General features: G+C 49.6%; 1 protein-coding gene across 1 annotated transcript; it reads right to left on the bottom strand.

The window, feature by feature from the left end:
• Positions 1-288: 288 nt before the first annotated feature.
• On the bottom strand, positions 289-10,637 carry LOC140406476 (uncharacterized). The gene is made up of 2 exons (XM_072494504.1): positions 10,449-10,637; positions 289-4,356 (listed from the first exon to the last, which is right to left on the bottom strand). Exon 2 carries the CDS (start codon positions 3,995-3,997, stop codon positions 2,570-2,572), a length of 1,428 nt encoding a protein of 475 aa, XP_072350605.1. The 5' UTR covers positions 3,998-4,356; positions 10,449-10,637; the 3' UTR covers positions 289-2,569.
• Between the last annotated feature and the right edge of the window lie 1,854 nt (positions 10,638-12,491).

Genomic DNA, 12,491 nt, shown 5'->3' with positions numbered 1-12,491 from the left:
CTGCGCCGCCATTCAATGCGATCATGGCTGATCATCCATTTCATGGTAGCACACTGGTTAGCACAGTTGCTTCACAGCTCCCGGGTCCCAGGTCCGATTCCCGGCTTGGGTTACTATCTGTGCGGAGTTTGCACTTTCTCCAGGTGTCTGAGTGGGTTTCCTCCCACAGTCTAAAGATGTGCAGGTTAGGTGAATTGGCCATGCTAAAATGCCCTTAATGTCCAAAAAGGTTGGGTGGGGTTACTGGGTTACGGCGATAGGGTGGGGGTGTGGACTTTGGTAGGGTGCTCTTTCCAAGGGCCGGTGCAGACTCAATGGGCCAAATGGCCTCCTTCTGCCCTGTAAATACTATGATCCTATGATTCAATGTCTTTTTCCCCACACTATCTCCATATCCATATGGGTTATTGATATTTAGAAATCTGTCAGTTGCGTGGCACGGTTGCCCAGTGGTTAGCACTGTTGCCTCACGGCACCAAGAACCTGCGTTCGATCCTGGCCCTGGGTCACTGTCCATGTGGAGTTTGCACATTCTCCTTGTGCCTTGTGGGTCTCAGATCCACAACCGAACTTGATGTGCAGCATTGGTGAATTGGCCACGCTCCACTGCCCCTTAATTAGAAGAAAATAATTTATTAAACAAAAAAAAAAGAAATCTGTCAGTCTCTGCTTGAAACACACTCAGTGACTGAGCTTCCACAGCCCTCTGGGGTAGAGAATTCCAAAGATTCACAACCCGAGGAGTAAAGAAATGTCTCCTCAGAGACCCGTCCTAAGTGGCTTCTCCCTTAGTTTGAAATTGTGTCCCCTGGTTCCAGACTCTCCAACCAGGGGAAACCTCTCACCTGCACCCACCCTGTCTATTCCTTTGTGGATTTTGTAAGTTTCAATGAAATCCCCTCTCATTCCTTGGAACTCTAGAGAAAAGAGGCCTAGTTTCCCCAATCTGCTTTCATAGGACAGTCCTGCCATACCCGGGACAAGTCTGGTCAAACTTTGTTGCTGTTCCTCTGTGGCAATACCTTTCCTAAGTAAAACTGCACACATTACTCCAGCTGTGGTCTAAGCATTTCATAATGATCGATGTCATTGAGGCACGTTGCCTGGTTCTTCTTTGGCACCGGTATGATGGTGGTCTTCTTGAAGCAGGTGGGAACCTCAGAACGGAGGAGGGAAAGGTTGAGGATGTCCGTGCATGGCAGGGACTCCCGTCAGGACCTGTCGCTTTCCGAGGCTTCACTTTCAAGAAGGCCAATCTGACTTTGGAGGCTGTGACGGTGGGCATGGGCGTGTCCAAGGCTGCTGGGGCAGATGACAAAGGTTTGTTGGTTTCCTGCTCGAAATAAGCATAGAATGCATTGCGTTTGTTGGGAAGGGGTGCATTGTTGCTAAAGATTCTACTCGGCTTTGCTTTTTAGCGCATTATGTTGTTTACGCCTTGCCACAATCGATGAGAGTCCATGATTCTCGCTTAGTCTGGACAACTCTTCTGTTGTCTCTTGGTATCCCTGTTGGCTTTGCAGAGGTTGTACCTAGATTTTTTTGTACAGGTCAGGGTTGCCTGACTTGAACGCCTCAGACCAGTCGGGAGTGAATCTCCCGATTAAGCCATGGTTTCTGGTTGGGTAACGTACGTACTACCTTCTTTGACACACAATCTTCTACACACTTGCTGATGAAGCCTGTGATGGTGCTGGCATACTCGTTTCGGCTAACTGCCGAGTTCTTGAATATGGACCAGTCACGTAGGAGCTCTTTTGCCTCAGACCAGCATTTGCACAACCTTCTTAACCGGATTTTCCCGTTCAAGTTTCTGCTTGTACGCCGAGAGAAGGAGCGCCATCTTGTGGTCCGATTTTCCGAAGTGCGGTCAGGGGATGGATCATCAGGCGCCCTTGATGTTTGTGTGGCAATGGTCAAGGATGTTGGGGCCCCTGTCGGGACAGGAGATGTGTTGGTGGAATTTTGGCAGTACACACTTGAGGTTGGCCTGGTTAAAGTCCCCGGCCACGATGAACAAGGCCGCCAGGTATTCTGTTTCATTGTTATTTATAGCGGTTACAATTCATCAAGCGCCTTCTTCACTTCCGCCTGGGGTGGGATGTAGACCGCCGTGATGATGGCAGAAGTGAACTCCATGGAAGGCCGTATGGATGGCACTTCACAGTCAGGTATTCCAGGTCCAGGGATCAGTAGTTCCCCAGGGTCGCCACATCCGAGCACCAGGTGTTGACGAGGAGACAAATCCCTCCACCCACTCCAGGTTCAGTCCTGGATGTGATTAACAGCAGGAATAACAGCAGAATCTAACCCATCATCACTTGTGAACCCTTTGGTGTCTCAGCGTGTTGGACGACTGAGTGAATCCCTCCCCACAGTGAGAGCAGGTGAATGGCTTCTTTCCAGTGTGAACTCGCTGATGTCTCCGCAATGTGGATGATGTTTGAAACCTCTTTGTCGCAGTGAGAGGAGCTGAGCGGTCTCTCCTCAGTGTGAATGCACTGGTGTTCCATCAGTACCCAAGAGCTTTGAAACCCACTCCCACAGTCGGAGCATTTAAAAGGGTCTCTCATTGGTGTGAGTGACGTTGTGGCTCAGCAAGTGATGACCGAGTGAATCTTTTCCCAGTCGGCGAGGTGAACGGGCTCTCCCCAGTGTGACCTCGCTGGTGTCTCCGCAAGTTGGATGAGGTACTAAAGCTCTTTGTGCAATGAGAGCAGCTGAACGGTCTCTCCTCAGAGTGAAAGCGCTGGTGGGACATCAGTAGCTGAGAGCTTTTGAAACCCCTCTTGCAGTCAGAGCATTTAAAGGGCCTGCTCTTGGTGTGATTGACATTGTGTTTCAGCAGGTGGGATGAATGAGCAAATCCCTTATCACACACAGTGCAGATGAACGGCTTCTCCCCGGTGTGAACTCTCTGGTGACTCTGCAGGTCGGACAACTGAAAGAATCCCTTCCCACAGTCAGAGCAGGTGAATGGCATCTTCCCGGTGTGAACTCGTTTGTGCCTCCGCAGGTGGCCAATGTTAGTGAATCCCTTTTCACACTGAGAGCAGGTGAATGGCCTCTCCCCAGTGTGAACTCGTTCGTGTTGCCGCAGGCTGCCAATGACATTGAATCTCTTTTCACACTGAGAGCAGGTGAAAGGCCTCTCTCCAGTGTGAACTCGTTCGTGTTTCCGCAGGTTGCCAATATAATTGAATCTCTTTTCACACTGAGAGCAGGTGAAAGGCCTCTCCCCAGTGTGAACTCGTTCGTGTCTCCGCAGGCTGCCCATTTCAGTGAATCCCTTTTCACACTGAGGGCAGGTGAAAGGCCTCTCTCCAGTGTGAACTCGTTCGTGTCTCCGCAGGTGGCCAATGTTAGTGAATCCCTTTTCACACTGAAAGCAGGTGAATGGCCTCTCCCCAGTGTGAACTCGTTCGTGTTGCCGCAGGCTGCCAATGACATTGAATCTCTTTTCACACTGAGAGCAGGTGAAAGGCCTCTCCCCAGTGTGAACTCGTTCGTGTTTCCGCAGGTTGCCAATATAATTGAATCTCTTTTCACACTGAGGGCAGGTGAAAGGCCTCTCCCCAGTGTGAACTCGTTCGTGTCTCTGCAGGCTGCCAATGTCAGTGAATCCCTTTTCACACTGAGGGCAGGTGAAAGGCCTCTCTCCAGTGTGAACTCGTTCGTGTGTCCGCAGGCTGCTAATGTCAGTGAATCCCTTTTCACACTGAGAGCAGGTGAAAGGCCTCTCTCCAGTGTGAACTCGTTCGTGTCTCCGCAGGTTGCCAATGTCAGTGAATCCCTTTTCACACTGAGAGCAGGTGAAAGGCCTCTCCCCAGTGTGAACTCGTTCGTGTCTCCGCAGGCTGCCCATTTCAGTGAATCCCTTTTCACACTGAGGGCAGGTGAAAGGCCTCTCTCCAGTGTGACTGCGTTGATGCCTTTCCAGCTCGCACGGGGCTCTGAATCCCTTCCCACAATCCTCACATTTCCATGGTTTCTCCATGGTCCGGGTGATCTTGCGTCTCACCACGTTGGATGATCAGTTGAAGACTCGGCCACACACAGAACACATGTACAGTCTCTCCCTTCTGTGAATGGTGTAGTATTTGTTCAGGCTGTGTCACTGGTTAAAGTTCTTTCCACAGTCAGTGCTCTGTAACAGTCTCACACGGGTGTGTGTGTGTGTCTCAGTGCTTTTCCAGACACACTGATGTTTAAAATCTCTTGAAGCAGACAGAATAGACAAACATTTCTCCTACTAGATTCAAAGGCCAATGATCCCAAGAATTGAGTGACTCAGTCAGTTCTTGACGTGATATTTAGTTTGAGAGCTCGGCCTCAAACTCCTCTTGTTCGAACTTCCTGCAAACAGATTTTACAACAGTAATCATTGTTAGTACAGGATAGAAACTCAGAACAGACAATTCTAGTTTCTATCGAACATTCTTTCCTCTCTCTTTCCCTGAAATGCTCTAAATCTCAATCCCACACACTCTCCCTCCATTCTCACTCTGCTGTAGCTAATATTCCCCCTCCCAATTCTCCTGAAGGTGCCGATTCAGGCTGATTGACAAATCCAAGCTCACTGCTTCCTACCCTGGACAGAGAGACCTATATTCACTTACTTTCCCTCCCAATTTTCCTGAAGGTGCTGATCAACAAATCTAAACTCACTAAAACCTGTACAAGAGTAGAGAATCTCCATATAAATACATTTACTGATTAGAGATAGGGAAATTCTGAGGAAGAACTTTATTTAGTCATGGAGTGGTCATGACAGGGAACTCACTGCCCACAAGCGTTGTGGAAGTCGAGATGATCAATAATTCAAAATAATATATGAAGAAAATAAACTTGCAGGTGAACAGGGATATCGAGGGGGAATGGCACTGACTGGATTGCTGTACAGAGAGTCAGCATTGACTTGAGTTCCCAAATGGATTCCATAAGTGCTGCAATGACTGTATCACTGGAAATATATAATGTAGGTAGAACTAATAATACATGTATTTCATTACAGAACCATCAATAATATATCTAATACATTCTATATAACACTAGATATATCTCTGTGCAATATAACATTTTTTTAAATTCATTTACGGGATGTGGGAGTCGCTGGTTCAGCCAGCATTTATTGCCCATCCCTAGTTGCCCTTCAGAAGGTGGTGATGAGTTGCCTTCTTGAACCGCTGCAGTCCTTGAGTTGTAGGTACACACCCTGTGCTGTCAGGGAAGGAGTTACAGGATGTCGCCCCAGCAACAATGAAGGAAGGGCGATATATTTCCAAGTCTGTCTGGTGAGTGACTTGGAGGAGAACCTCCAGGTAGTGGGGTTCTCAACTATCTGCTGCTCTTGGCCTTCTAGATAGTAGTGGTTGTGGGTTTGGAAGGTGCTGTCGGAGGAACCTTGGTGAGTTACTGCAGTGTATCTTGTAGATGGTATACACGGCTGCCACTGTTCGTCGGTGGTGGAGTGTTTGAATATTCATGGAATGTGGAGCAGTCAAGCGGGCTGCTTTGTTCTGGATGGTGTAGAGCAGCATGTTGGAGCTGCACTCAACCAGGCAAGTAGTGATTATTCTGTTACATGCCTGACTTGTGCCTTGTAGATGGTGGAGAGGCTTTGGGGGTCAGGAGGTGCGTTAGCCGCTGTAGCCTTTGGCCTGCCCTGGTGGCCACCATATTAATATGGCTAGTCCAGTTCAGTTTCTGATCAATGATAACCCTCAGGATGTTGGTTGTGGAGGATTCACCAATGCTAATGTCAAGGGGCAGTGGTTAGATCCTCCTTGGTAGGAGATGGTCGTTGCCTGGCACTTGTGTAGCACAAATGTGATTTGCCACTTATCAGCCAACATCTGGATACTGTGTAGGACATGCTGCATTTGGACATGGACTGCTTCATTATCTGGAGTCATGAATGGTGCTAAAGATTGTGCAGTCATCCACAAACATCCCCACTTCTGGCCTTATGATGAAAGGAAGGTCATTGATGAAGCAGCTAAAGATGGTTGGGCCTAGGAGTGTGCCCTGAGGAACTCCTGCAGCTGAGATGATTGACCTCCAACCACTACAACCATCTTTTTTTGTGCCAGGTATGACTCCAACCAGCGGAGAGTTTCCCCCGATTCCCACTGACTCCAGTTTAGCTGGGGCTCCTTGATGCCATAGTCGGTCAAATGCTGCCCTGATACCAAGGGCAGTCACTCTCACCTCTGGCATTCACCTCTTTTGTCCATGATTGAACCAAGGCTGGAATGAGGACAGGAGCTGAGTGACCCTGGTGGAACTCAAACTGAGCGTCCGTGAGCAGGTTTTGCTGAGTAAGTACCACTTGATAGCGCTGTTAATGACCCCTTCCATCACTTTGCTGATGGTGGAGAGTATTCCGACAGGAAAGTAATTGGTTTGGTTTGTCCTGTTTACTGTTCCCTTTAATGTCAGCCATCTCCTGGGGAAACCAGCCCTTTAAATGTGAACATTAGGAAAGAGACCATCATTTTAGCCAGACAAATAAATGTGTCAAGCTGAGGGAGCAAAGGATGTCAATGTCTTTCAGAGAGAGAGACCTGGGCCAAGCTTTTCAGAGTCTGCACCCTCCCTGGATTAACTTCCTTTCCCTTCAGTTGCTGCAAGTGACCAATTGAAGGTGAGAATGAGACAAGAAATGGACAGGGGGAGAAAAGAAAGTGTTTTACTCACAGATGTTGGAGACAGGAGGACATTTCAGTCTGTGTGAAGCCCAATCTCCTTTCACATAAAGCCCGTGCTGATTGGAGGACCAGCGTCCTTCCGGTCCTAACTCTATCCATTAGACAACACCTCACAGGAAGGTCAGGGGCTGGGCTTTCCTCCACACATGCGCAGCTTCCCCTCACCCTTGGACATGCGCAGTACCTGATCACCCGCCCGTGCGGCGGATAGAGCGGGTTCCCCAGCGCGGGGGATTGTGGGAGCTACGGCCGACACTGTCCAAACTCCTGGGGTGAAAAGTGGAGGAGGCTTGGGCGGTTGTGTGCGAGCTTGGTGTCCGCCCCCGGGCCGATTCGAAAGGCAGGCCGCCTCTGGGAGCTTCCTGGATGGGGTGAAACAGCAACTCGGCGCCCATTGCTCCTGGTCCCTGAGGGAAGGGGAGAAGACCGGTTTCGGAGTACTGAGACCAGTCGTGTTTCAAGTCAGCGTTTGAGCTGCGGAGACGCTGCTTCGGACTGCGAGGTTTGCTGTCGGCGGTTTTGAGTTCGCCCAATGGAGGACGAAGGAATGGAGGAAGGATGGCAGCTGGATTGGCTGCTGGAAGCGGCGGGTCGGAACCGGGAGTGGATACCCGATGGGCGGCCCGCGGCCTGCAGCCCGGGGTGGGTTGCTGCCGTTCCTGGGGTCTCCGGGGGTTCGGCCCCCCTGGACGCCCTGTGGGCGGTTGGGACTGACTCTGGGACTTTCCTCCCCGTTGTCGACTGTTGCCAACATTGGAGTGACTCTGGCTGCTGCCATTGGAGGACTTTGAGGACATGTTGTTCCTCGTGAAATTTCGGCAAGAGCGCCGGTGCTGTGTTATGGAACTTGCAAAATTAATGGACTTTTTCTGCAGACTTTTTCTATGTATAATGAGGGATTTGCTTTCTTGTTTTCCTTGCTTTTGTTTTATTTAGTAGCCTATAACATTTAACACATTTCGGTCCTCCGGAATGGTATTTAGTAATTGTGGTGGAACGCTGGTTAGTGCAGAACTGCTCTCCCTCCGAATGGTCCTGTGCCCTCGGGCGGGTCCAGGAGAGGGGAACCCTCTCTCCTCCGCCGCGCCCGGGTCTGGCTCTCCGGGGGGTCTGTGCTCTCAGCCAAGGGGGGGCCTTTCCCCCGGGGTGTCGGCGGCAGGGCGGGGCGAACGGGGGTGGGTGAGCAGGGATTAGTGTTCGGTGATGGATTCTACCCCGTTAAACCATTTCTGGGGTAAATTAAGGCCTGGTGCCTGGTGATTGGGTTTTGATATGATACTGTTAAAAAGAATTGAGGCCCTGTGGGTCATATTTGTAACTGGAGCGGCCGTATTGTATCGGGGCCTTGTGCCTCGCGACTGCTTGTCTTTTGTGTTTAGAGTCGTTACCTTGAAACGTGCCTGTGTCGTGTGTTGTACTTTTGGGTTTTATTTCTCTTTTCTTTACTTTATTTTGGAGTGGTCGTATGGTTTCGGGGCCTTGTGCCTCGCGACTGCTTGTGTATGTGTTTGGAGGTTGATGCCTCGATGTAATTGTGCTTTGTGTCTCCTTGTTTCTTTTTACTTTTAGAACAGTCGTTTGGTTTCATGGCCTTGTGCCTTACGACTGTTCGAGTTATGAACCTGTTTGATTGTTACCTGAACTACACGTAGGGCCTGTGCCTTGCGGCTGGTTGCGATAAATGACTGGTTAATAGGTATTTGGAAACGTATTTCGGCCCTGCGCTTTGCAGCTGTTTGTGTTCAATGACTGTTACAACGTTGTCGTGAAATGTAATTGGGCCTGGCGCCTCACAGCTGTTTTGTGGTCAGTGATCGTTTAATCGTTAATGTGAAGTGTAATTGGGCCTTGTGCCTTGCAGCTGTTTCGTGTTCAGTGACTGTTGAATCGTTAATGTGAAGTGTAATTGGGCCTTGTGCCCTGTAAATGAGTCTGTGTTGAAAATTGTGACGACATTAAAAGAGGTACTCACAGATGTTGGAGACACAGGAGGATGTTTCAGTCTGTGTGAAGCCCAATCTCCTTTCACATAAAGCCCGCGCTGATTGGAGGACCAGCGTCCTTCCGGTCCTAACTCTATCCATTAGCCAACACCTCACAGGAAGGTCAGGGGCTGGGCTTTCCTCCACACATGCGCAGCTTCCCCTCACCCTTGGACATGCGCAGTACCTGATCACCCGCCCGTGCGGGGGATTGTGGGAGCTACGGCCGACACTGTCCAAACTCCTGGGGTGAAAAGTGGAGGAGGCTTGGGCGGTTGTGTGCGAGCTTGGTGTCCGCCCCCGGGCCGATTCGAAAGGCAGGCCGCCTCTGGGAGCTTCCTGGATGGGGTGAAACAGCAACTCGGCGCCCATTGCTCCTGGTCCCCGAGGGAAGGGGAGAAGACCGGTTTCGGAGTACTGCGACCAGTCGTGTTTCAAGTCAGCGGTTGAGCTGCGGAGGCACTGCTTCGGACTGCGAGGTTTGCTGTCGGCGGGTTTGAGTTCGCCCAATGGAGGACGAAGGAATGGAGGAAGGATGGCAGCTGGATAGGCTGCTGGAAGCGGCGGGTCGGAACCGGGAGTGGATACCCGATGGGCGGCCCGCGGCCTGCAGCCCGGGGTGGGTTGCTGCCGTTCCTGGGGTCTCCGGGGGTTCGGCCCCCCTGGACGCCCTGTGGGCGGTTGGGACTGACTCTGGGACTTTCTTCCCTGTTGTCGACTGTTGCCAACATTGGAGCGACTCTGGCCGCTGCCATTGGAGGACTTTGAGGACATGTTGTTCCTTGTGAAATTTTGGCTGGAGCGCTGGGGTCATGATGTGGAACGTGCAAAATTAATGGACTTTTTTTTTTTATGGACTTTTCTATGAGTACTAAGGGATTTTGTTTTCATGTTTTCTTTGCTTTCGTTTTCTTTAGCAGCCTATGACATTCAACTCATTTCGGGTTTCCCTGAAATGGTAATTAGTAATTGTGGTGGAACGCTAGTTGGTGCGAAACTGCTCTCCCTCCGAATGGTCCCGAGCCTTTGGGCGGGGTCCAGGAGGGGGGAACCCTCTCTCCTCTGCCGCGCCCGGGTCTGGCTCTCCGGTGGTCTGTGCTCTTAGCGAGGAGGGGCCTTTCCCCCAGGGTGTCGGCTGCAGGGCGGGGTGAACGGGGGTGGGTGAGCGGGGATTAGTGTTCGGTGATTGATTCTATCCTGTTAAATCTTTTCTGGGGTGAATTGAGGCCTGGTGCCTGATGATTGGGTTTGATATGACACTGTTAAAATGTATCGAGGCCCTGTGGGTCATATTTGTTTCCGAAGCGGCCGTATTGTATCAGGGCCTTGTGCCTCGCAACTGCTTGTCTTGTGTGTTTAGAGGCTGTTACCTCGAAATGTACTCGTGTCTTGTGGTTTTTTTGTTCCTTTTTTCTTTGGAATGGTCGTTGGGTTTCGTGGCCTTGTGCCTCACGACTGTTCGTGTGATGTGACTGTTCGATTGTTACTTGAACTATGTGTAGGGCCTGTACCTTGTGGCTGGTTGTGATAAGTGACTGGTTAATTGGTATCTGGAAACGTATTTCGGCCCTGTGCCTTGCAGCTATTTGTGTTCAATGACTGTTCCAACGTTATTGTGAAATGGAATTGGGCCTTGTGCCTTGCAGCTGTTTTGTGTTAAGTGACTGTTTAATCATCAATTTGAAGTGTAATGAGGCCTGGAGCCTTGTAAATTGGTTTCTGTAATAATTGTGACGACAATAAAAGAGTTACTCACAGATGTTGGAGACAGGAGGAAGGTTCAGTCTGTGACGTCCAAGCTCCATTCACACAAAGCCCGCGCGGATTGCCTTGGAGGACCAGAGTCCTTCCGGTCATCCAACCATTCCCATTGGTCAACGCCTCAGCAGGAAGGTCAAGGGTGAGCTTTCCCTCGCACATGCGCAATCTCTGCTCTCCCTCGGACATGCACAGTCCCGGGGTGGGGAGAGGGGAATCACCGAGAGATTTCTTGTTCTGGCCGCAGCCGGTTGCCTGGAAACCTTGTCTCGAGGAGGGGGAACAATGAGTGAGGCGGAGGAAAGTTGTTGACCAATGGGAAGAGTTGGTGAACCGGAAGGACTCTTCCACCATCCACTTAGTTTCCCGTTTTCTGAATGCGGAAGCTGGACAATGAGCAAAACTGGGGCCTCACACAGACTGAAAACTTGTTTTTGTCTCCAACATCTGTGAGTAAAACGCTTTCTTTTCTCCCCCTTTCCATTTCTTTTCTCATTCTGACCTTCAATTGGTCACTTGCAGCAACTGAAGGGAAAGGAAGTGAATCCAGGGAGGGTGCAGACTCTGCAAAGCTTGGCCCAGGTCTCTCTCTCTCTCTCTCTCTCTCTCTCAAAGACATTGATATCCTTTGCTCCCTCAGCTTCACACATTTATTTGTCTGGCTAAAAGGATGGTCTCTTTCCTAATATTCACAATAAAGGGCTAGTTTCTCCAGGTGATTGCTGACATTTAAGGGGACAGTAAGTTAATACCAGACAGAGGCATGTCTTGTATGGTACACATCAGATATATTATTTATGGTTCTGCGATAAAGTGCAATCCAGTCATCTCTTCCCTTGGAGGGTTATTAGTCTCTGGATTTCTCTTCCACAGGGACCAGTGGGGTGTGGAGTCATTGAATATATTCACAGATGAGTTGGACAGATTTTTAATAAATTGTTTTGTTTTAAATCATTTTTAAACACTGAATGCAACAGAGTAACAGAAAAAATCGTGGCAAATGGGTACAGAGCGGAACAAGAGATATTGCCAACATACATCCAAGCAACACATTGCAGAATTAATTTGGAACAGGATATTTGAGGGAGCAGAGCCTCGAGATGAAATGCCAGATTAATTGAAGAACCAGTTTACAGGTTAAAGTCGTGAGTGGGGAAAGAGGGTAAGATTATATAACAATTCAGTTTGTAAATCCCAAAATATTACAAGCAGACTAACAGCATAATCAAATTAAAATGAATAACACAACACGGATAACATAGAACTATAGTGCAGAAGGCCATTCGCCCCTTCAAGTCTGCACTGAGTCTCAGAAAAAGCATTTCACTGAGGCCCATTCCCCATCCTATCCTCGTAACCCGTTGCATTGATCATGGTCAACCCACCTAACCTACACATCTTGGACACAAAGGGGCAAATTAGCGTGACCAATCCACTTTCACTGCACATTTTGGACAGTGGGAGGAAACTGGAGCACCCGGAGGAAACACACGAAGACACGAGGAGAATATGCAGACAAGGCTGGGATTGAACCTGGGCCCCTGGCGCTGAGGTAGCAGCACTAATCACTGTGCCCTACTCCCGGCCTAAGTTGAATTGAATTCACTCATGGAAAGCCCAGGAGGAGCAAGTCAGTCAAATGTAGGAGTCCCATCCTTTACCCAATGCATAAGACTCAGAATGAATCACGGACATTAAAAATTGCATGGAGATGCATTCCCATAATCAGCCTATGCTGGTTTTGGATCGAGGGAGAACTGACTGGTCTGCTTCTGTATTGAGCCAGATGAATGTTGGCTCCATCCTAACCCAATCCCTTATGAACCTAAGACGAGAGGCCGATTGATGAAGCCTGATTTTCGGAAGACCATACCCTCCCTTATCTTGGTGATTGGAGCTGAACAAACATTTTGTTCCAGGTAGAGTTATAGATGTTTACAGCATGGAACCAGGCCCTTCGGCCCAGCTTGTCCATGCCGCCCAGTTTCTATCACTAAGCTAGTCCCACTTGCCAGCATTTGGCCCATATCCTTCTACCCAC

Source organism: Scyliorhinus torazame, unplaced genomic scaffold (genome assembly GCF_047496885.1).
Source record: "Scyliorhinus torazame isolate Kashiwa2021f unplaced genomic scaffold, sScyTor2.1 scaffold_551, whole genome shotgun sequence".
NCBI classification, from domain to species: domain Eukaryota; kingdom Metazoa; phylum Chordata; class Chondrichthyes; order Carcharhiniformes; family Scyliorhinidae; genus Scyliorhinus; species Scyliorhinus torazame.
The sequence above is the reverse complement of the archived record's forward strand: the minus strand, read 5'-3'. Positions and strand labels throughout refer to the sequence as shown.

Bases quoted from the DNA above. Each gene is read 5' to 3' on its own strand.
- LOC140406476 (XM_072494504.1), bottom strand. From the start codon at position 3,997: ATGGAGAAACCATGGAAATGTGAGGATTGTGGGAAGGGATTCAGAGCC.